A 23,734-nucleotide genomic window follows, 5' to 3' on the forward strand; every position below is an offset into this window, starting at 1 on the left:
CCATGACTCCTCTTTCTATATCACTCACAGTGCTGACTTGGTAAGTAGGTGATGCTTATGTGTGAACTGGAAGGTAGCTCTCTCAACACCATTTGCTTCCTGAGTCTTCTCCCTGAGTAGCCAACGTTTCTGGCAAGAATCATTAATGTCTGGGAAGGAGGTATCTAAATTTCAACCCAGAGAACAGAAATACAGTTTCTAGGAAACAGCAGTAGTAGGTAAACCAGGAACAGGAGGAAAAATGACCAGGTTTTAAATAGTATAGGCATAGGAAGAAGTATTGATGGAGGTCAGCAGGAAGGGCAAGGATAATGGACAGTAGTACGTTGGAGGTACAAGGGTGGAATGGGTATTCAGAAACCCTCTTCTTCCCCAGGTCTTCAGAATTGTCTCTTCGGTGGTTTGGTGATTTTAAAATAAAAAAAAACAAACAAACCTGCTGCCAAGCAGGAGACACAGGTTTGATCCCTGAGTCAGGAAGATTCCCTGGAGAAGGAAAAGGCAATTCACTCCAGTATTCTTGCCTGGAAATCCCATGAACAGAGAAGTGTGGCAGGCTACAGTCCATGGGGTTGCAAAAGAGACAGACACGACTTAGTGACTAAACAACAACAACTCACAGTTCATATTTCACAGGAAATTCAGAATCTCATGGCAGACAGAGGTATCTTACCATTGAAATTTATTGCTGCAAAATTTTCTCCTGTCATCTATACATGATAAGCTTGCCTTGCATGAGACTTCTTATGTAGGTGTGAAACACATTCTTGACCTCACACACAAGGCACACACCCAAGAGGCACTGCCCTATCATAAACACTAGAAGATGTAAATAAATGCTAAGTTCTCAGCATTCAAGTAGTTCCACCTTCCCAAGTAGTTCCCCTGAAACATACATTCAATTAGAAGGGTGAGGTGCTCAGCATCTGGCTCAATGCCCAGCACAGAGCAGAGACTCAACAGGAAGTGGCTGAATCACTGTTGAGTATCACAGCTACAACCAGAATGGTGCATTACTCAAAGCCCTTCAACAAAAGTACTGTCCCAACAGCATCCATCCAGAAAAGTCCATGCTCCTGATCTTTCTGCCTATTTTCCAGTGGTCCCTGTCCTGTGTATGCGTACGTGTACTCAATGAGCTCCCAAGTCTGAAACAAATCTAGTTTCTACACTAACATCACTCTTTCTCAAAGGAAGGGTTATTGCAGAATATTCCAAGATCCTAACTGAACAAAGGAAAAGTTAAACAGCTCTTTCTTTATTGGGCACATGTACCGAGCACATTTATGAAGTACAAACTATGTCCCAGACACTGGGCTAGGGATGTGTTGGCAAGCAAAAGAGTTCTTTCTGCCCTTCCAGAGCTCAGAATCAATGGAGGAGACAGACATACAATCCCACAAAATAAATACATGCTTTCAAATTCTGGCAAGATCCATACTACACAAGCATTGGGTCCTATAAGAACATATAAACAGGAATATATAAAAGGAAATATACAAAAAACAGACACTTTGTACTCAGTAGACTCTGACTTGGTTAAAGAGAAAGCCAGGCTGAAGGATAAGTACGAGACAGTGCTGATAATATTAGCTAACACTTCCCAGGCGGGCAATAGGGGTAAAGAATCCACCTGCCAATGCAGGTGACACAAGAGACGAGAGTTTGATCCCTGGGTCAGGAAGACCTCCTGGAGTAGGAAATGGCAACCCACTCTAGTATTCTTGTCTGGAAAATTCCATGGGCAGAGGAGTCTGGTGGGCTACAATCCATAGGACCACAAAGAGTTGGACACGACTGAGCACAAACAGTTCGTATGTCCCAAGCACCGTGCTAACACATCACATGGACTCACTCATTTAACCCGAACAATAACCTTATGCAATCATCATCTCCACTTCATGTTCGGAGCACCTGAGCTGCCCAAGGCCAGAGCCTGAACTGGAATTTAGACCATCTGACTCCAAGGCTCTGAACCACTGGGCAAAGTGTATCCCAGGCCAAGGAACTGCACTAAGCAGCCCTGGGGCAAAAAGAAGCATGTGAATAGCAGGTACTGGTTTGACAGGTGAAGTTCAAGTGCAGTGAGCAGCAAAGAGTAGAAAACCACTAAAATCTCAGGGTCGTGGGCAGACTCCTAGGAGCAGGTGAATCCCTGACCAATGAGAAGCCTGATGGATGGGCCACAGCATGTAGAAAAGACTAGAAGAAAGCATGAATGGAAGCGTGGAGGCCAATTACACAGAACACAACCACCACTGTAGAACATCTGGGAACTTCTACTTGCCATTTACATAAAAACTCCCATGAGAACTGCATCAGGCATCAGAAACCTATAAGTTCCAGTATGTGGCATTTGTGGGGGCCAGGAGAAAGAAAGGTCCACTTCTATACCAAAACCATTGTGTTTCTTGATCCAAAATGGAATTTTTTCTTACAATTTGACCCAATATTCAATAATCAAAACCTATGATGATCCAGAAAATATTTCTAGAAGATATTATCAAATATTTTAACAGTGAAGAAAATAGAATACTACAGAAGATTTGATCTAACCCCACTGTGAGTATCCAATATCATTCTAGGGTTCATCTATAACTCGGCACATAATAAACTGTAAGCACCAATTTTCTTATCTGTAAACTGGATATAATAATAGAGCCTAACGTTATAGAATTGTTGGACACCAATCAATGTCAAGAGTTTTAGCTCAGGACCTAGCATGAAGTAAATACTCACAATATTCTTTCATTTAACAAATATTTGGGTGCCTACCATGCCCCAAGCAAGAAGATATCCAGTGAAAGCCTTGAAGGAGCTTACATTCTAACCAGGAAATCAGACAGTTAACTAAGAGAGATAGTATAACCTGGTGAAGAAAGTTAAAGAAGAGTGAGGAGATACAAAATGGCAATGGAGGTGGGAGGAGTGATAAGAACAGGCAGACTGCCATGTCTGAGAAGATGATGTTTGAGCAGGGTCTGCAGGACATTTAGGGTACTGCAGGGCCACCATAATAAACAATAATGACCTGTGAAGTAACAGAGCTAGCCAGATCGTGTGGTCAAGGTGAGACTCTTTAGTTATATTCTAAAAGTGACAAGAAACCAAGAAAGGATTTAAAGCACCGGGGTGAAACAATGAGGTTTCAGTTCAGTTCAGTCACTCAGTCATGTCCCACTCTGCAACCCCACAGAATGAAGCACGCTAGGCTTCCCTGTCCATCGCCAACTCTCCGAGCTTGCTCAAACTCACGTCCACCGAGTATGTGATGCCATCCAACCATCTCATCCTCTGTAGCCCCCGTCTCCTCCTGTCTTCAATCTTTCCCAGCATCAGGGGCTTTTCCAATAAGTCAGCCCTTCACATCAGGTGGCCAAAGTATTGGAGCCTCAGCTTCAGCATCAGTCCTTCCAATGAAGATTCAGAGCTGATTTCCTTGAGGACTGACTGGTTGGATCTCCTTGCAGTCCAAGGGACTCTCAAGAGTCTTCTCTAACACCATAGTTCAAAAGCATCAATTCTTCGGCACTCAGCTTTCTTTATGGTCTAACTCTCACATTCATACATGACTACTGGAAAAACCACAGCTTTGACTAGATGGACTTTTGTTGGCAAAGTAAAGCCTTTGCTTTTTAATACACTGTCTATGTTTGTCATAGCTTTTCTTCCAAAGAGCTAACATCTTTTAATTTTATGGCTGCAGTCACCATCTATAGTGATTCTGGAGCCCAAGTAAGTAAAGTCTGTCACTGTTTCCACTGTTTTCTCATCTATTTGCCATGAAGTGATGCGACTGGATGCCACGATCTTAGTTTTTTGAATGTTGAGTTTTAAGCCATGTCTAAAATAGGACCCTGGCTACTGTATAGGAACAAAAGCAGAAGGAGAAAGACAGGAAGCTACTGGAATGTTCTTGGACAAGAGTGCAAATGATAAAAGTAACCAGGTTCAGGAGAGATGGTGCAAGCAGAGAAAACAGAATTGATTTACTGATGAATTACACATGGCCTGTAAGAAAAAGAGAGAAGACCAGAGTGACTCTAATATCTCTGGTCTAAGAAACTAAAAGAATTGGAAGAGTGAAGGAAGAGCCACTTTAGCTGGGTGAGGAGGGGAAATCAGTTCTGTTGAAGACATGCTGAGTTTGAGATAACTTCCTAGATCTTTCAGTTCAGTTCAGTTCTTTAAGTACAATTAAGCTAGCAGTTGGGTAGACAAGTCTAGAGTTCTAAAAAGGGGTTCAGGCTGGAGAAATGAGTTTGAGAGTTACTGTCACCTCAGAGACATTTAAAACCTTGAGCCTAGATGAAAGCACCTAGGGAATCTGTCTTCTCTGGAGAAGAAAAAGATATCAAAGAGAAGAGACGAAATCCTGGTGTACTTTCAACACAGGAAATGCGGTAAGAGAAGAAAATGGCCTGTGAGGAAGGCAGGCAATCAGGAAAGCACAGGATCCTGACAGACAAGAGACAAAGGAAGTCAGGCTATGTTAGCTACTGTCATTAGTGTTTATTATCGTAACCATCTTCTGGACTCCCCAGAGGAAGAGTCTTTTTTGTTCAGGTGATCTACTCGCATCCCCATAACTCACTCTGTTCATCCTCATTTCTGGGCCTTGGTTCCCATCACCATCCACATCTCATCTGGCTTCAAGGCTGTTTTCTTAAGTCTCCCTTCATAAATCAGAAAGGCAGCCTTAGAACTGAAGGTGTGATTTGATTGTATCTTCCCCAAGTCCACAGGGTAAATAACTTCACATTTATTTATCTTCCCCTGCAACTTTCACACCTTGCCCCTTTTGTCTTCAAACTTTTTTTTCTTCCTGCTGAAATCCCTCACCTTAGGAGACCTAGAGAAGAGTGAACAGGATAGCATCTTTCATGTAAAGGCCTGAAGACCCTTATCCAAGATAAATGGAAATGCCTTTAAAATGATTTCTATAAAATGTTCTATAGGTTTTATTGATGAACCATAAGACCATCTTCTCTTTCTTGGAGTCCAACCAAGTCCAAATTAGCTTTTAAAAGATTGCTAAATCCCCCAAATTAACCCCCTTATTTCCCTTGCCTTCTTTCCAACTTTGTTACTTCAGCATCAAGATGCAGAAATAATGTTTTAATTACTAAGTCCTAGAAAACAAGGCAGTCAAAACAAGAGTTGTACTCAAAAAGCCCTTTTATTCTCCAGAATAAATTTGTTTATCTAATATCTCAAAGTCTCTATGTAGCAATTACACTGTTGTTGGCAAACTATTAAAGATTTTGCCTGCAACTACAATTAACATATCATTGTGGCAACAGTGTAACTTTAACTTTTCTAAAACAGCATGTTTTGAGCTTGTTAAAAATCCCAGTGATATCTTCAGCACCAACTTCCATTTCCAAAAGCTTTCTATATCCAAATTTAAGAAATATGGCATTTTTCTTAAATTTATATCCAAAACCATAAAACTAAACCCCATAAGCAGCTTCTTCCCAACTTAGAATAGTGTATTTTCAAAATATATTAAAATGGTATAACATATATTACCATAAAGTCGATTTGAGCAAAAGACTGACAATCATAAAACTTCCTAATCATTTAAAACAACAAAATTAGATTCTAAATCTTATAAAATAGGATATGTGTTTACTACATAGCTGACGCTTGAACAACACAGGTTTGAAATCCATGGGTCCACTTATATGTGGATTGTTTTCAATAGTAAACACACAGTACTACATAATCGAGGGTTGGTTAAACCCATGGATCCAAACCACGGATACAAAGAGTCAACTCAGATTATGGGCAGATTTTAAACTGCAAAGGGTCACCACCCTAACCCTCTTGATGTTCAAGGGTCAACTATATACTCAATCTCAGAGTATTAAGAAGTAAGTCAGAAAGAGAAACACAAATACCATATGATAGCACTTATATGTGGAATCTAAAATATGACATAAATGAATGTAGTTACAAAACAGAAACAGACTCAGAGACATGGAAAACAAACATGTTTACCAAAGGGGAAAAGAGGGTAGAAGAGAGATAAATTAGGAGTTCGGGATTAGCAGATACAAACCACTATATATAAAAGTAGAGGAACAACAAGGTCCTACAGAGCATTGGGAACTCTATTCAATGTCCTGTAATAAATCATAATAGAAAAGAATATCAAGAGGAAAATAGAAATAAAAAGATATATATATATATCTATATCAGAATCACTTTGCTGTACACCAGAACCTAACATTGTAAATCAACTACACTGCTGCTCAGTCGCTCAGCTGTGCTGGACTCTGTGACCCCATGGACTGTAGCACTCCAGGATTCCCTGTCCTTCACTATCTCCCAGAGTTTGCTCAAACTCATATCCACTGAGTCAGTGATGCTATCCAACCATCTCATCCTCTGTCGCCCCCTTCTCCTGCCATCAGTCTTTCCCAGCATCAGGAAAAAGCATCATTTTCCAATGAGTTGGCTCTTCGCATCAGGTGGCCAAAGTAATGGAGCTTCAGCTTCAGCATCAGTACTTCCAATGAATATTCAGAGCTGATTTCCCAGCATTGGAAAAAGCATCATTTTCCAATAAGTTGGCTCTTCGCATCAGGTGGCCGAAGTATTGGAGCTTCAGCTTCAGCATCAGTACTTCCAATGAATATTCAGAGCTGATTTCCTTTAGGATTGACTGGCTGTATCTCCTTGAGCTCAGTCTTCTTTACAGTCCAACTCTCACATCCATACATGACTACTGGAAAAACCACAGCTTTGACTAGATGGACCTTTGTCAGCAAAGTGATGTCTCTGCTCTTTAATACACTGTCTAGGTTTGTCATAGCTTTTCTTCCAAGGAGCAAAAACCTTTTCATTTCATGGCTGCAGTCACCATCTGCAGTGCATCTGCAGTGATTTGGGAGCCCAAGAAAATAAAGTCTGTCTCCCTGCTTCTATTGTTTTCCCACCTAGTTGCCATGAAGTGATGGAACCAGATGCCATGATCTTAGTTTTTTGAATGTTGAGTTTCAAGCCAGCTTTTTCACTCTCCTCTTTCACCTTTATCAAGAGGTTCTTTAGTTGCTCTTCACTTTCTGCCATTAGGGTGGTGTCATCTGCACTTGAGGTTACTGATATTACTCCTGGAAATCTTGATTCCAGCTTGTGCTTTATCCAGCCCAGCATTTCTCATGATGTACTCTGCATATAGGTTAAATAAGCAGGGTGACAACATACAGCCCTGACATACTCCTTTCCCAATTTGGAAACAGTCTGTTGTTCCTTGTCCAGTTCTAACTGTTGCTTCTTAACCTGCATACATGTTTCTCAGGAGGCAGGTAAGGTGATCTGGTATTCCCATCTCTTTTAAGAATTTTCCAGTTTGTTGTGATCCACACAAAGGCTTTAGCATAGTCAATGAAGTAGAAGTAGATGTTTTCCTGGAATTCCCTTGCCTTTTCTATGATTCAGTAGATGTTGGCAAATCAACTATACTTCAATTAAAAGAAAAAAAAAATGAGGGTTCTGGAGTCAGACAGCACCAGTTCATTTTCTATTTCTCTCAGTCCTAGATGTGAGACCTCAGGCAAGTTAACCAGAATTCATGCCCTCATCTGTGATATGGGGAAAATAAGAATATCTGCCATAGGACTGTTCCGGTAATTAAATGAGTTAGTCTGTAAGGGCCTAATTGCGGCTGGCACAGCTTAAGTGTTTATTATTGTGTTAACTGGTAATCGTGGTGGTTTTTCCCCCACTGAAAGGCAATTTAAAAAGTAAAACCTGCTTTTGTTTTCCTCTTCACCAATTTTGCCTTCTCCATTTTATTCACAGCTACAAAAGGAACTCTGGAATCAGACCTGAACAATGTCACAGGGAAACAGTAACTGTAGTTAAATCATTTCCTCATTTGTACAGCTTCTGCTAATTCTGGTCCTACAGTTTTCTGTTCTGCCAAAACAAAAGAGGCTTCCCAGACATTCTCTATCTTTCCTGGCCCCACCCCTCAATTATTCAGCTCTCTCTCCTAAAGCCTCATAAAAGGTCACCACACTGCTTTGATCACTTATCTCTCAGACTAAACACACTCTGGGCCCCTAGTTGCCTCCCAGCCTGTGCTTGCAGAGTAACAAAAATCTCAATTCCCACAGATGCTCTCAAGGACCTAATTTCGTATTTCTTTTTCTTACCACCTATTGTACAAAGCATACATCTCTACACAGTACAGCCAAGAACAGTTCTTACCCCACTAGAAATGTTTTTTCATAAAATAAGCACGTTGTTGATATATGACCAGAAATTAAATCTCCAGAAACCAACTTGGCCCATGAGACGACAGGCAGCAGCAGCCCCTTCCTTTCTCGGTCTCTCTAACCACGCTCCTTGCTTCCTAGCTCTCACTGCAGTGCTTCACACTTCACTGGGCAGCTACCAAAAGCAATCAGCACTTCGATGTTGGCACAGACTTTCAAAAATGAACTAAAAAAAAAAAAATGAACTCCAAAATATCTCTTGAGAATCACAAAGAAGGCATTAAAAAACAACAACAACAACAAAACTGGGCATGGTTGCTTTCCCCTTTGAAAAAAGCAACAAATGCATATAAAAAGGCCACCTGAAGTATAGTCTGGATTTAATCAAGACAACCTCAAAAGACTAGAACAGCAAAATGCAAAGCAGCAGGTTTCCTACAAGATTTTTTTCAGTCTTTCCTCTTTGCTGTTTCACAATCTAGATGTGAAAACAATTTATTTAGATAATTAAAGAACTCTTAATTATATATTATAATAAAAAGCAATTCCAAATATATAATACCAATGGCCTCCTCTTTTAATGACAGGCTCAACTGTTTCTGCCTTTAAATGTATATTCCCATCGAATACAACAATTTAGGTACCAAAAGCAACCACAAAAAACAATCTGACGGGGCTTCCCTGGTGGTTCAGTGGTAAAGAACTGCCTGCCAATTAAGGAGATATGCGTTAGATCTGTGATCTGGGAATATCCCACGTGCTGCAGAGCAACTAAGCCCATGCGCCACAAATATTGAGCCTGTGCACCAGAGCCTGGGAGCCACAACTACTGAGCCCATGTGCTGCAGTAACTGAAGTTCAAGCGCCCTAGAGCCTGTGCTCTGCAACAAGAGAAGCCCAAGCACCGCAATTAGAGAGTAGCCCCCAACGCCAAAACTAGAGAAAAGCCCAAGCAGCACTGAAGACTAAGCATAGTGTAAAAAATAAATAAACAAAAATTTTTTAAATGCAATACCATGTTTAAAAGTGTTTTGTTTTTGTTCAATCGCTCAGTCGTGTCCAACTCTTTGCGACCCCATTCACTCCAGCACACCAGGCTTCCCTATCCTTCACTAACTCCCAGAGTTTGCTCAAACTCATGTTCATTGACTCGATGATACTATCCCACCATCTCATCTTCTGTCATCCCCTTCTCCTCCTGCCTTCAATCTTTCCCAGCATCAGGGTCTTTTCCAATGAGTCAGCCCTTCACATCAGGTGGCCAAAGTACTGGAGCTTCAGCTTCAGCATCACTCCTTCCAAGGAATATTCAGGGTTGATTTCCTGTAGGACTGACTGGTTTGATCTCCAAGCTGTCCAAGAGACTCTCAAGAGTGTTCTCCAGCACCACAGTTCAAAAGCATCAGTTTTTCAGCACTCAGCCTTCTTTCTGGTCCAACTGACATATTAGTACATGACTACTAGAAAAACCATAGCTTTGACTATATGGACCTTTGTCAGTGAAGTGATGTCTCTGCTTTTTAATAAACTGTCTAGGCTTGTCATAGCTTTTCTTCCAAGGAGCAAGTACCTTTTTTTTCCCCATAATATATATACTTTATTGAAGATTAGTTGAATTACAATATGTATCTTTTAATTTTGTGGATGCACTCACCATCCACAGTGATTTTTGGAGCCAAAGAAAATAAAGTCTACCACTGTTTCCACTTTTTCTCCATCTATTTGGCATGACATGATAGCACTGAATGCCACGATCTTATTTTTTTGAATGTTGAGTTTCCAGCCAGCTTTTTCACTCTCCTCTTTCACCTTCATTAAGAGGCTCTTTAGTTCCTCTTCGATTTCTGCCATTAGGGTGATATCATCTGCATATCTGAGGTTATTGATATTTCTCCCAGCATCTTGATTCCAGCTTGGGATTCATCCAGCCCAGCATTTTACATGATGTACTCTGCCTATAAATTAAATAAGCAGGGTGACAACATACAGCCTTGATTAATTCCTTTCCCAATTTTGAATCAGTCCATTGTTCCATGTCCAATTCTAATCACTGCTTCTTGACATGCACACAGGGGAGGCAGGTAAGGAGGCCTGGTATTCCCATCTCTTTAAGAATTTTCCCCAGTTTGTTGTGATCCACACAGTCAAAAGCTTTGGTGTAGTCAATGAAGCAGTAGATGTTTTTCTGGAATTCCCTTGCTTTTTCTATGATCCAACAGACGTTGGCAATTTGATCTCTGGTTCTTCTGCCTTTTCTAAATCCAGCTTGTACATATGGAAGTTCTCAGTTCACATATTGTTGAAGCCTGGCTTGAAGGATTTTGAGCATTACCTGCTAGATGTGAGATGAGCCCAACTGTACAGCAGTTTTAACACTGCCCTTCTTTGGGACTGGAATGAAAACTGACCCTTTTCAGTCCTGTGGCCACTGTTGAGTTTTCCAAATTTGCTGACATACTGAGTGTAGCATTTTAATGGCATCATCTTTTAGAATTTGAAAAAGCTCAGCTGGAATTCCATCACCTCCATTAGCTTTGTTTGTAGTAATGTTTCCTAAGGCCCACTTGACTTCACACTCCAAGATGTCTGGCTCTAGGTGAGTGACCACACCATGGTGGTTATCCGGGTCATTAAGACCTTTTTAATACATTTCTTCTGTGTATTCTTGTCACCTCTTCTTAATATCTTCTGCTTCTATTAGGTCCTTATCGTTTCTGCCCTTTATTGTGCCCACCTTTGCATGAAATATTCCCTTGGTATCTCCAATCTTCTTGAAGAGATCTCTAGTCTTTCCCATTCTATTGTTTTCCTCTATTTCTTTGTACTGTTCACTTAAGAAGGCTTCCTTGTCTCTCCTTGATATTCTCTGGAACTCTGCATTCATTTGGCTACATCTTTCCTTTTCTCCTTTGCTTTTTGCTTCCCTCCTTTCCTCAGCAATTTGTAAGGCTACCTCAGTCAACAATTTTGCCTTCTTGCATTTCTTTTTCTTTGGGATGGTTTTGGTCACCACTTCCTGTACAATGTTATGACCCTCCACCCATAGATCTTTAGGCACTCTATCAGATTTAATCCCTTGAATCTATTTGTCACTTCTTCGTATAATCATAAGAGATTTGATTTAGGTCATACCTGAATGGTCCAGTGTTTTTCCCTACTTTCTACAATTTAAGCCTAAATTTTGCAATAAGGAGCTCCTGACCTGAGCCACAATCAGCTCCCAATCTTGTTCTTGCTGACCAGACAGAGCTTCCCTGGTGGCTCAGACAGTAAAAAATCTGCCTGCGATGCAGGAGACCCAGGTTTGATCCCTGGGTGGGGAAGAACCCCTAGAGAAGGGAATGGCAACACACTCCAGTATTTTTGCCTGGGAAAGGCCATAAACTGAGGAACCTAGCAGGCTAGAGTCCACAGGCTTGCAAACAGTCAGACACAACTTAGAGACTAAACAACAAAACATAAAAAGAACAAATCTGAATCAGTTCTACTGAGATGGATAAACCTAGAGCCTGTCATACACAGTGAAAAGAAAGAAAGAAAGTGAAAGTCACTCAGTCACGTCTGACTCTCTTCGACCTCATGGACTATACAGTCCATGGAATTCTCCAGGCCAGGATACTGGAGTGGGTAGCCTCTCCCTTCTCCAAGGGATCTTCCCAACCCAGGGATCAAACCCAGGTCTCCAGCATTGCAGGTGGATTCTTTACCAGATGAGCCACAAGGGAAGCCCCATACAGAGTGAAGTAAGTCAGAAAGAGAAAAACAAGTATCGTATATTAATGCATATATATGGAATCTAGAAATATGGCACTGATGAACAGAAATAGAGACACAGACCAACAGACTTGTGGACAAAGCGGGGATGGAGAGGGTGGACAAACTGAGAGAGTAGGACTGAAACATATACACTTGTTGCTGTTGTTCAGTCACTAAGTTATGTCCGACTCTTTTCGACTTCATGAACTGCAGTATGCCAGGCTTCTCTGTCCATCACTATCTCCCTGAGTTTGCTCAAACGCATGTCCATTGAGTCAGTGGTGCTATCCAACTATCCCATCGTCTGTCATCCCCTTCTCCTCTTGCCCTCAATTTTTCCCAGCGCCAGGTAAAATAGCTAGCTAGTGGGAAGTTTCTGTATAACACAGTGAGCGCAACTCGGTGCTCTGTGATAACTTAGAGGGGCGGTGTGGAGCGGGGAGGTAGGGGCGAGGCTCAAGAAGGAGGAGACATGCGTATCTATGGCTGATTCATGCTGATGTATGGCAGAAACCAACACAACATTATAAAGCAATTATTCTCCAATTAAAAAGAAAAAAAATGTGCTCACTAAGTTACAGATAAATTAATCTCATCTAGTAGAGGGTGCAATCTAATGCCCTTCCTTAAGACCTCAAACTTTATCCAGTATAAGAAAAACCTACGAAATAGGAATACATTCCAAAAAGTCAGCTTAGTAAGTTACCATATGAGAAATCATTGAATACCAAACAGAACTGTGAGAAGGCAACGGACAGTGCACCACCTGGACCTTCCCTTTATCAACTCATTCCAAAAGTCATTCTAAAGGACAAAATTGGTTTCAATCAACTCCAACTGAGTAAATATAATACCATCTCAGGGGCACCTTTATTTCTCCACCCCAAACACACACAATGAAAGGTCACTGCTATAGCTTGAAGTCCTTCTCTCTTTTTTTGCAGGTACAAAGTCTATTATTAGACACACACCACAACAACTAGTGGGAGAGCACACAGGGAAGTGGTTTGTTCAGTTAAGAAGCCAGGCAGAGATGCACCCCCAGAGAGAAGGGTGTGGCTGTCCCCCTTGGTGAGGAGGAGCCTAGTGCCAAGTCTGGACCACAGGAAAAGTGTTTCATGTCAGAATTTTTTAAAAAGTTTAATGCCACTGGTACCCAAGCTAATCTCATTCCCTGGCCAGGAATCAAACCCAGGCCCTCTGTGCTGGCAGCACGGAGTCTTAACTGCTGGACTACCAGGCAAGTCCCATTTATTTTTGTGCAGTTATATTAATTTATGCCAGAAAAAGCATACAGATTTTTAAGAAGTCCTTTCAAAAGTCTTCCTTTCCAAGCTCTCCTTTGTCCCAGCCCTTCCCCCATTCCAGATTTTCATTAATGGACATGAAGTCATTCTCTGTACCAGTTGTGATGTGCAGCATGTGGTTTAGAAATGCACATATGTGAATGAAAAAGCCTTTTAAAATGTACAATGTAAGTAATCAGCAGGAAAAAAAAAACCCAAGATTTCTTTTATCCTACCTTAATACCTGGGCCTAGGGAAAAAGTAAATAAAAGACCCTAGGCTCAGGAAGATTAATAAAAATATGAAGGAGAATTACCAAAGGGCTGGAGCTAGACTATTACAAACTATTAAAAACAAAGCCAAAGATCAGAGGGGAATTTATGCAGTTTCAAAGCCTCCAGATTTACAAACACAACCTAACCATAAATGTGAGCAGTAAGAGGGTTAATTTTCTCCCATTTTCTTTTTTTAAAGTAATTAGACAATAAAAAATGCTTCCAAAGTGGGAGATACTTAGAATATAACGGGGTATTATTAAACAAAGCTATTTGTATGCACTCTAGCCTTCAAAATGTCAAGGCAGTAACATTTATCTGTGCCATGGAAAACACTCCCTCTGAGACCAGAAAGTGCTTGAATAAAACTGCCACTACTCAGTTTTCAACTCTGGCACATTCCCTAAAGTACTCTTCACCCTCTTCTACTTTTTCATAAGAGACTTTATGGCAGGAACATTCCACTGCATTCCATCTACAATCAGCTTTAATCCCCGTGAGCAGCAGTCCAGGCCAGCTTGCCAGCATAGCAGTCTTTTAACGCAGCTAACACATGTGGCTATAGCAAATTCATTTCATTTTTTGCAACAATTCGAGGTTCCAAATCCATGCTCTCTCCCAATCTTAAGCCCAATTTTTTAAAAAAAAAACAAGCCATTAATACTTTCTAAATATAACAAATTGGCTCACATAAAATCTCTCACTCAGAAGTTATTTGGATTATGTATTAGTCAAATTACTAAGAAAATGCCATAGAAAATTGCAGGGGAAAAAAATAGAAAACAGTAGAAGGATGAAAAATGCCAAAAATTCTACAGGAAAACATCTCTGATACAATTAGTGAATAAGCTTTTGAAGAACAAACATCTTTCAGAGGAACCAAAATTACCCCAAACTTACTGAACCATGACAAAGCATTCAGCTAGAAAACTAACACTACTTTTTCTAAGGCTAATGAGGGATTTTTGTTTCAGGAGACTAATATTGTTTTAAAAGTCACAAATTTCTCCTGGAGAATGTTTAAATGCAAAGAGGCAATGTGTTACAGGAGCTTCCCAGGTGGTACAGTGGTGAAGAGACGCAGGAGACACAGATTAGATTCCTGGGTGGGGAAGATCCTCTGGAGTAGGAATGGCAACCCACTCCAATATTTCTTGCCAGGAAAATTCCATTGACAGAGGAGCCTGGCAGGGCTCCATGGGGTCGCAAAGAGTTGGACATGACTGACTGAGCACGTATGCATGCTTAATGTGTTAAAGAGAAAGAGAAAGAAAGAGCAAGGCCGAGCAGAGCCACTCAGACTGCTGTCTAGAAAGGATGTGGACAAAACAAGATGGAAAAACCATTGGTAGTTCATCATGGTGTTTAAGCTGGTCCACAGGCTGGTTTTCATAGGACTAGTAGAATATGCCCAGGTCTACTTTTTTTTCTTCCAGGTCTATTCTAACCATATTAATTACTTTTAATAAAAACTAGGCATTTATTCTTGAATATTTCATCAAAAGACAAATATTTTCAATAATTCTGGAGATATTTTTGTGGAAATCAAACAAGAATGAGTAAACAAAACTCCAAAATTTATGGCCCTATCCTTAGAAAATGTTCAATTAGGAATCTTATTTCCTTCTTCAGTTTGCAATCTACCAGTAAACACACTTGAAATCTTTCATCCAGAGTGAATATCAGTATTTGGGTAATTTTACCTTTTTCCCCCAAACTAACATTATTGTCTATACAATCAAAATAATAAATTAAAAAAGGCAGTCATGTATCTTAGATACAATGAAGAGTAATACCTTTCTTACTAGCCATCAGTAAACTCAGTGAGGTTTTTAACCTAGATGATCAAAAAAAAAAAAAAAGAAAGAAAATCAAGTGGACCCAAATCCATTTCACATAACTATCCAGAACTACAGAAAATTTTTATTTTGCTACATACTCCTGAACTGTCAATAGATTAGCTTTTTTATATCTATTTAGTACTTAGCATATCATTACACATATAGTAGATACTTGTTAGTAAATAAAATCCCATTAACTTATATGGATATCCTTTCATGCTAAAATCTCATAAAAAAACAAAAAACCAATTTTGACAAGATACAAACATGAAGTTTTATTTGTGTGTTTACAATGCAATCAAGACTGAAAGGAAAGTTATTATTACACCTGCTACTAATTAAACCATCTGTCAAAGGAAATCTCCCCGTGAAGTTACTTCTGGGAAGAGGAACTCGTTGCCTGTGTGATGGGGTAAGAGGAATGATTGTACTGTATACTTTTCATACTTTTTGAAATTCATACCCTGTGAATGTCCTACCTATTCACAAAAATAAATCAAAAATTGGGGGGAAATTAGGTAATACTATTTGACCTTGACAAAACTAGAAACATATAATCCATTTAAGATGTGGGCATTCTAAAATGATTACTCATCAAGGAAAAACATTAGTGTTATTACTTGTGCTAATAAGCATTTTCCTTTATTTTTATTATATGACTTTTGCATTCATGGATATGGTCTTTTAATACTCACTTTCTACCTAAAAGTTTTAATAAGATTTCCAACTCTACAAAGAAAGTACCAACATCCCAACCATGAATGAAACTCCATCTCCATGACACTGGGGATTTCTCCTGGATAGTCAGTATGCAAAACCGATCAGAGAAAAGTAGACCTTTTTGGAATCAATTCTGGCTCCTGATCCAGGATTTCCTAATGTCCACCCTTTAAAAGAACTTGTGATATATACCAGGACATTTAGAGGCAACACCAACAGTCAAAAATGCCTCCATACTAAGTTATAAATAAATGCATTTTTCAGAAAGAAACAAGAGGCGCAATAATCAGAATTTAATGTGCTCACTTCAGCAGCACCTATACTAAAACTGGAATGATATGGAGAAGGTTAGCAAGGCCCTGTGCCAGGATTTAGCTATGTACTGTGTATGTACTGTGTAAAACGTAATTCTTAAAATGAAATAGAAATAAGAACATAGCTTCAACAAGTGACATTTAAGAATATAACATTAGTAAGAGAGTAATACCGAATTCTGCATCTTTCTTTTACAATTATTCATAGGATATATAATTCACAGAATCACTGGCACAACTGACAAGAAAATGTAAAACACAAACAATGGTACAGCAGTTTAGACTCCAACATTTGACCCTTTTCCAAAAAACAGAATGTTCCAAGTCCTATTTAGCAAGTTCAGAAAGATGTGTTAGCAAAAGAAAGTTCAAAGTTGTATACGGGGGATAGGGGTGTGTGTGTGTGTGTGTGTGTGTGTGTGCGTGTGTGTGTGTGTGTGTGTGTAGGGTGTGTGTGTGTGTGTGTGTGTGTGTGCGTGTGTGTCTAAGGCAAACTCACAGTAATAGAGAATGATGGCTTGGAGCTGGGGGAGAAAAGGAGAATCGAAGGGTACAAAGTTTTCTGGAGACCTAAAGTGCATCATGGTGACTATGGTTAATGATGTTTATGTAAAATTTGCTGAGAGAGTAGATCTCAAGTGTTCTTACCTTAAAAGGTAACTATGAAAAAGGTAACTATGAGAAGTGATGGATATGCTAATTAGATAGTGTTGATCATTTAAAAATGTATAAACATATCAAAGCACCACATTGTACACCTCAAATATAACATAGATTTATTTCCCACTGGGAGAATCCTCTACATAGAACACTGGCCCACAAACAGATAAGCATCTTTCCTCAAATATTTAGCATTAACTTGGGTCTGAAAGAACAACAATTCTACTTTATCCCAAAGTTACAGGTTTTAAAATGGTAGAACTTACCATTATTTAAGTAATAGTTTGCCTACAGACCCATATCAAGTAACTAATGCAAGTACCAAAAACTCCAGCTTCCGTCATTTTTCACCTAAGGAATTGTACAGAGAAACAAACCAGGAAGCAATGACTGATCATTTTTAGTAATAATTTACAAGTTTATTATCCGCTTTAGCTATATCTGTTGTTCAACTCAAAGAACCATCATAAGGAAGCAGTGTAAGTGTTAAGACCATCTTGGCAAGTTCAAGTACTATTGAAAATCAAAGAAGTAAAGCAATCTTGCACCCTCAATGAGGTATATTTCACAGCATTATTTACTAAAAATCACTGCTTACACCTTCACTATCTTGAAGATTTCAACTTACTAACACTAGCTAAATTCATTCAGTTCTCTAGGGAATTCTCAATTGTAAAGAAGAAGATAAACAGCCAATATTTAAATATGCTACAGCAAAAATCACAGGGGGAAACATTCAGTGGAACATTCAGAACAGCAAAGTTCAAAGTGTTACTAGCCACATGTTCACTTATTTTGATGACAGCAAGAAGGAAAGGCGGGGAAGGACAGGAAGATGAGACAGGACTGACAGAAAACAACATGCACTCACTGGTTGAGTTGCCCTGCATCTGAATGATGCACTTGGACTCTTTGCTGGTCTCTCGAGAATTGAAGGGCCGAACGCGGACAGCCACCTTCACTGAGGCCCCCGACATTCTGATGGTCTTGTTATATATACGAAGTCCAGAAATAAAGAATGAATCTTCTCAGGAAGTTATGTTCAAGTTTCCTTTAAAAAAGAAAAAAAGTTCATATAAGATAGGCAGAATTCAAGTAAACAAGGCTAACTTGAGCATAAGAGTTATTAAATCTTAGTACTATTTGTTTCCATTTCTAAAAATCTCATTCCTTTTCTTCCCTATAAATCTTGTATGTGTGCATGAATAAATCAGTCACCAGTCTTGTCTGACTCTTTGTGAACTCATAGACTATAGCCTACCAGTCTCCTCTGTCCATGGAATTTTTCAGGTAAGAATACTGGAATGGATTGCCATTTCCTCCTCCAGAGGATCTTCCCAACCCAGGGATTGAATTTGCATTCTCTTACACAGGCAGATTCTTTTAGCACTGTGCCATTTGGGAAGCCCCACAAATCTTATATTCTCAACAATAAATTATCAGATAGAAAATTAAAGACTGTAATTTGTTTTCCTGTTCCATTATCTCTTTACCATACCTAAAAAGTCCCTAGACTTAATGATAAAAAATATTAACTGCAAAATAACAAACATATTATTTACTCTGTTTTTCTGGATCAATTTTCAATAATATATGGAAAAAAATGTTTATCTGCTAAAGAGGGTTCCTACACAAGTAACTTCCCATCTGCAAAACTTATTGTTTTTAAAGAAATGCATTGAACTTCTTATATTTCAGTTTGAAACATCTAGTTCAGTTCAGTTCAGTCGCTCAGTCGTGTCTGACTCTTTGCGACCCCATGAATCGCAGCACGCCAGGCCTCCCTGTCCATCACCAACTCCCGGAGTTTACTCAAACTCATGTCCATTGAGTTGGAGATGCCATCCAGCCATCTCATCCTCTGTCGTCCCCTTCTCCTCCTGCCCCCAATCCCTCCCAGCATCAGGGTCTTTTCCAATAAGTCAACTCTTCGCATGAGGTGGCCAAAGTATTGGAGTTTCAGCTTCAGCATCAGTCCTTCCAATGAACACCCAGGACTGATCTCCTTTAGGATGGACTGGTTGGATCTCCTTGCAGTCCAAGGGACTCTCAAGAGTCTTCTCCAACACCACAGTTCAAAAGCATCAATTTTTCGGCGCTCATCTAGTTACACGGTGTATATTTCAACAGCCAAGGACAGAGATAAGCTCCAGCTAGCTTCTTTACCTGTAGGTATCCAGGAATTCCTTTAACTCTGATGACCCCTTTCACAGTTATCTCATTCGGCCCTCACAACGATCCTGTACAGTAATCAGAGACAGTTCCAAGAGACCCAAGTTCTACCCTCTGACCCAAGGGAGAATCAATTCACTACATTTCACTATTGAATGAAGACACAGGGAAAACTGAACATTTTCTAGAGGAATAGTTTTTGTCCCCACAGAATAAAATGAGCACTATTCTGTGAAAAGAACCCACATAAGTAATTTCCACAAGAAACAACAGATCTCAATCTGTACTCTGTTATATAAACATCTTTAAGAAGAACTGAACAAAAGAAAAAACTAAAAAAGAAAAATACTTACGGGTCCAATTACCAGAGACCAAATTTTTGGTCCTGAACAGTTTTTTCCACATAATTAAGTAACAGTTAAGAATACTCACCTCCAGCTGTACAACTAATGCTTTCCATAGGAAAAGGCATAAATACTCTATCTTATTTCTTGTTTTTTTGGGAACACGTCTGTTGTCTGTGTCTCACACCACCACCAGAATGCTCAGATATCTTGTCTGCTGGCACTTAAAATAGTATCTGATGAAAGAGCTCACTACATGTTTGCTGAAGGAATGAACTAATGAATTATATTTCCCAATTGTAAGAATTATCCTTTATGTGGTTTTTTTTTGTGTGTGTTTTAAATGATTACAATATTTATTGATATTAATATTTTTGTGTTTGCTGCAATGTTTTTTCCAGTCTGTTTCACATTTTATTTTACAATAAACAGATGGTTCTTTTTTTAGTACATCATTTAATTACAATTATTAAATGAAAGCTTAAAATTATTAACTCTTCCAATCTACATAACATGACCTATAGTCAGTAGCTGAGTACTCTGTTAAAGAGAGTGAATGAAGCATTCACAAAAAGCAAGACACAGAACACACTTTAACTCCTCAGAGTCCACTTTTATATACAGCCAGCATCTCAACACTCAATGTGTCCCATTATCTTCCCCCTAAAACTCGCAATCTCTGCCAATCTTCCCATTTCTATCTGGCCCCATACCATAAACCTAGGAGTCATCTTTGCTTCCTTCTCTTTGAATCCTTTCATTAGTGGTAACATTATTCATGAAATACCACATGAAAACTTTTAAAACATAAACTTCCATTTTTCTATCCCTTCCCTCCTCTCATTTCCTCTGCTCTATCCTTAATCCATGTCCTTACTACCTCATGCCTAGCATACATGCAATAGAGAAACCAATCTTTGAGCTTTTAGTTTTAATCCATGTCTTTAAATGGGGGCAAGGGGTTTGCACAAAACAATCACAGGATCTTTAGAAAAGTAAATGAGCCTAGACTTCAGATTTTGAGATAGGGCCCAGGTATGGCTAGTTTTGTTTTGTTTTCATCTTCTAAAAATTATGTTGTAAACCTCCAGCTGAGAGCCCAACTTTACGCAATTGCTTAACCCTACTGCAGTATTAACCTTTCTAAAGCATGACTTTCAATTTCACTTCCAAATCCAAGAAACTTTCCTTACTCCCCAGTGCTTACAAGACCAGTCAAGGTACTCTGTGGCTGGTCAAGTGCCTTTACTATCCCACACACATTCTTTCATGTGTTCTAACAATTTCTCCCCCATGAACCTTCATTTTCCCCTCTAGCTGATGGCCCCACTCTAGTCTTACCTCTTTCAAATGAGGACCCAAACAAACATTCCAGGAATCACTGGTATTTCCTACAGCACTTATAACCCCAAATGCACTGTGAGAACACTGCTATCATTTTACATGACTATATTCCAGCTTGTATGCTCTTTAATAGCTTCCCAAAGTGAACATCCTATTCCTTCAAAATCTCTTTGAAACTTAGGTTCCTTGAAAAAATGGCAAATACCAAGTCTGGGCAAGAAATTTCAGGATGATTCTGGAACATTTAGTGTGACCATAAGCAAGAAATCAAAGATGAATGGGGTCACGGTGAAAAGATACAGCTGCCAACTGAAAGGGGCCCCCACTGGACAAAGATGGGATAACTGGAGCATAAAAATACATGTATACATACAGGCACACTGCATATGGACTGCAAAAAATTAAATATACAAATTCATAAGTTCATAACAATACTTCCAAATCTCATTATTCTGAAAACTGCAAATAAAACAAAGGAATGGCGCATGCATCCAGTCCCTGTATCCTGTATAAACTGTGTTCCAGCACAGTCAAATAGTCAATGAGTGCAAGTTCCTTTTTATGGAAAAAGTCCAGCTAATAAATGCAGAAGAAATGACAGAAATAGAATGTTTCCCACCCCTACTAACAAAAAGGTTCTCTGCATCATCACTATCTACTAAAAAAGCCTTAAATGAAAGGCTGATCGCTGTGGGAAGATTATATTGTATGAATTAGGGTAACATAATCTGAACCAAAGGTTCATCAACCTTAACAACACTGAAAGTGGGATACCGACGTGGCCAATGCCTCCTGATACACTCCAACAGGAGACACACAGTACCTCCTAGCACATATTCTTACCCCATCCCCTTAAAAAAAACACTGACAGAATCAAGCCTCATTTACAGGACACATGCGGAGCAAAAAAACAATTTAAACAATACCCAGAAGATACAATCACAGCCTAACCCAGAGTAGAGAAAACTACAGCTCAAGACACCCAGTAACTTTAATTAAATAGCACGATGGGCAGGGAGCGGTAATAAAGACACAAATGTTGACAATTAATGAATATTGTGGATATTTAAATTAAAGAAAAAAAAAACTTTCTTCTTTTGTGTTCTACCCAGGGCCTACTGAAGTGCTGAATGCTGCTAATTGACTTATAAACAATAAAGGCAAAGTACCAGGAACCAAAATACTAACATCTTTAATATAGAATGTCCCCATACATACACTTTTCATCAGTTGTTTGACCCTTTTACCCAGCCATTCTCCCAGCGTTTCATCCAACTTGACACACCCAAACCTCAAACATCTTTCCACCTCCCCCAGCTCTTTTCTATTTCTTTTAGTGTTCTCACCATTCTCCTGTTCCCACATGCCAAAGAGCTTGCTTCCCCTACCCATCTAATCAATGCCAAATAACATGGCTTTCACCTATAAAATCTCTCTCATCTCTACCACCATCATACCACCTCTTTTACACCTTCAATACAACTCACCCAAGACTGTTAACTGTCCTGAGCACTTTTTCTCTTTCTTCCTCCTATCCCCACCACACCACACCATACTGCCATTTTCATCTACTCCATCCACAATATGCAAAGCTGTCAGTGTCATGCTCCTGAAGCACAAGTTTCTTCACTTAAAAATCCTCAAAGTTTCTCCACTGCCTACCAAGGAACGACTGAACTCCCCACACTGGCATTCAATGTGTTCTGTAACATAAACCACCTATTTTTACAAGCCCACAAAACACTGCCTTCCATCCACATTCCTTAACAACCACCCACGAGAGGGTTTTCTGAGAGCATCTCATGTTTTTCTGTGCCTGTGCCTTTGCTCCAAAGCTCCTTTTACCCACTGTAATCTTCCACCTCCCCTGTTCTTCTCAAAACCCAATTTTTCTTCCAGGACCTTCTCATACACTACCTATTTTTAAAGCCTTCATGGATTCTCCAGTTCTTGCAAACCAAAGGCAAATGTTTCTCCACTTAATACTTCTCAACTCATTAACCTTATTTAGAGCAGAATAAGCTGTTTTGTAGCAATAAAGAAAAACAGCTTAAAGTTCCTTGAGGACAAGACAGAATTTTAGTCATGTTTCTAATCCCATATATCACATGGTCTAGAGGAGTCAAAATATTTTGGTTGAGTGGGTGTGCCACAGGCTATGGGGTCGCAAAGAGTTGGACACGACTTAGTGACTGAACAACTGTGTATCAATAAACTGATGCTGGAACGGTATCAGTAAAAAAGCAAGCTGTTTCAAAATAGAGAAAGATGGACTGATGAAAAAGAAAAAGGATAAAATTAATTTCAGACTCCTCCCTCATTAAAATAGCTTAACAGTCATTCTTCTTTGGAAGCGGTATGTACATTTTAAAATTACTTTCCCCAAACAACCTGAACCTAAACAGGTATTTTTTTTTCTCTGATTTAACTGTCCTGTTGTAAAACTGCAACTATCTTCACAAGTAAGTTAAAATTTTATACAGTAAAATAAGAAACTACAGTAAGCAGGCTATAGCAAGTGTTACTTTGTTACTTTCCTACATACAAAGAGTATCTCTTTTATAATGGATGTCCATCAAAGAATTACAGTTTCAAAACTTCCTGATCCTTTAAAAAAATTACCAATTATGTAAATCTGAAATCAAATTTAAATTTCAGTGAGAAATAACAATTACAGAATATTTTTAAGAAGTTATAGGAAAACAATAAAAATTAAAATACATTTTCCAAGTTTTAAAAAGCCAAAGGCAGGTAGGAAAGGCAATCATACATACTCTAAATCTCTTAACAGCCT

General features: G+C 39.3%; 1 protein-coding gene across 7 annotated transcripts in view; it reads right to left on the minus strand.

The window, feature by feature from the left end:
• KIF1B (kinesin family member 1B) overlaps positions 1-23,734 on the minus strand; it is a 150,803-nt gene that overhangs the window by 118,782 nt on the left and 8,287 nt on the right. For all 7 annotated transcript variants that reach the window (XM_043922955.1, XM_043922953.1, XM_043922952.1 and 4 more), the window contains exon 2: positions 17,952-18,131. In XM_043922955.1, coding sequence (XP_043778890.1) covers positions 17,952-18,057 — 106 coding nt within the window. In that variant the 5' untranslated portion in view covers positions 18,058-18,131. The remainder of the gene's footprint in view (positions 1-17,951; positions 18,132-23,734) is intronic.

Source organism: Cervus elaphus, chromosome 14, assembly GCF_910594005.1.
Source record: "Cervus elaphus chromosome 14, mCerEla1.1, whole genome shotgun sequence".
Taxonomy (NCBI): Eukaryota; Metazoa; Chordata; class Mammalia; order Artiodactyla; family Cervidae; genus Cervus; species Cervus elaphus.